Raw genomic sequence first — 938 nt, forward strand, 5'->3', positions numbered from 1 at the left:
CCGCTTTCACAGCGGATTTCGGGAAGAAAGATCGACTTCTGACATCGTGTGGACTTATAGATGGCATTGTTCCACCATTCAAAGGTTTAAAAATGCGACATACATTCTCGGCATATATATCTCAAGAGCTTTTGACTCGATTAATCGTCAGAAATTAATGAAAGTTCTTTGCAGGATTTCTTGATGAATCTTCTATTCTGATGATCAGGGCACTCTTATCAGAAACCTATCTATCGGTCAGGGTACGAGACAAGTGCTCTAAACCATTTGAAACAACATCTGGAACACCTCAAGGGGATCCGTTATCTCCTATACTGTTTGTTATATATCTGGAAGCTGCATTGAGAGAACTAAAACCATACTATGAAAGAAAGATCAATTTGGTGGAATACGCAGATGACGTGGATTTTATTTCTTCCGACAGGGACCCTCTGGAAAGCCTACTGGAGGTGATGCTAGATAGACTTGCTGAGTGGTTCCTCAATGTAAATGTGGAAAAAACAAAATTTACTGAACTAGCAAGACAGAAGTCTAAGCTGGACAAACATTGGAGAAAAGTAAAGAAACTCGGATCTCTATTGGGTGACGAACAATACGTGATTATGCGAAAAACACATGCAAACAGTGCACTACGCAGCTTAAAGGAAAATTGGCTAAAACGCAAAGGACTCGGCACAAAAACACGGATACGACTATACAATTCATTAGTGAAGCCTATACTCTTATAACGCCGGAACTTGGGGACTTTCCGCTACAGACAATGAAAACCTAGACTCTTTCCATAGAGATCACCTCCGACGTACTCTAGCCTTTAAGTGGCATTCAAGGCTGAGTAGCAGAACACTATATGCCAGAACATCAAGCAAACCAATCTTGGTCGAAATTATCGAATTTCTTCTAAAGTTAAGCTCCCAAGAACTTCTTTGCTTATCAAACTC

General features: G+C 40.4%; 1 protein-coding gene across 1 annotated transcript; it reads left to right on the top strand.

Annotated features, from left to right (window-relative positions):
- Window positions 1–200: 200 nt before the first annotated feature.
- On the top strand, window positions 201–728 carry LOC115230218. The gene has a single exon (XM_029800433.1). The coding sequence runs from the start codon at window positions 201–203 to the stop codon at window positions 726–728; it is 528 nt and encodes a 175-aa protein (XP_029656293.1).
- The last annotated feature ends 210 nt before the right edge of the window (window positions 729–938 follow it).

The sequence above is a fragment of the Octopus sinensis genome, unplaced genomic scaffold, assembly GCF_006345805.1.
Source record: "Octopus sinensis unplaced genomic scaffold, ASM634580v1 Contig14967, whole genome shotgun sequence".
Taxonomy (NCBI): domain Eukaryota; kingdom Metazoa; phylum Mollusca; class Cephalopoda; order Octopoda; family Octopodidae; genus Octopus; species Octopus sinensis.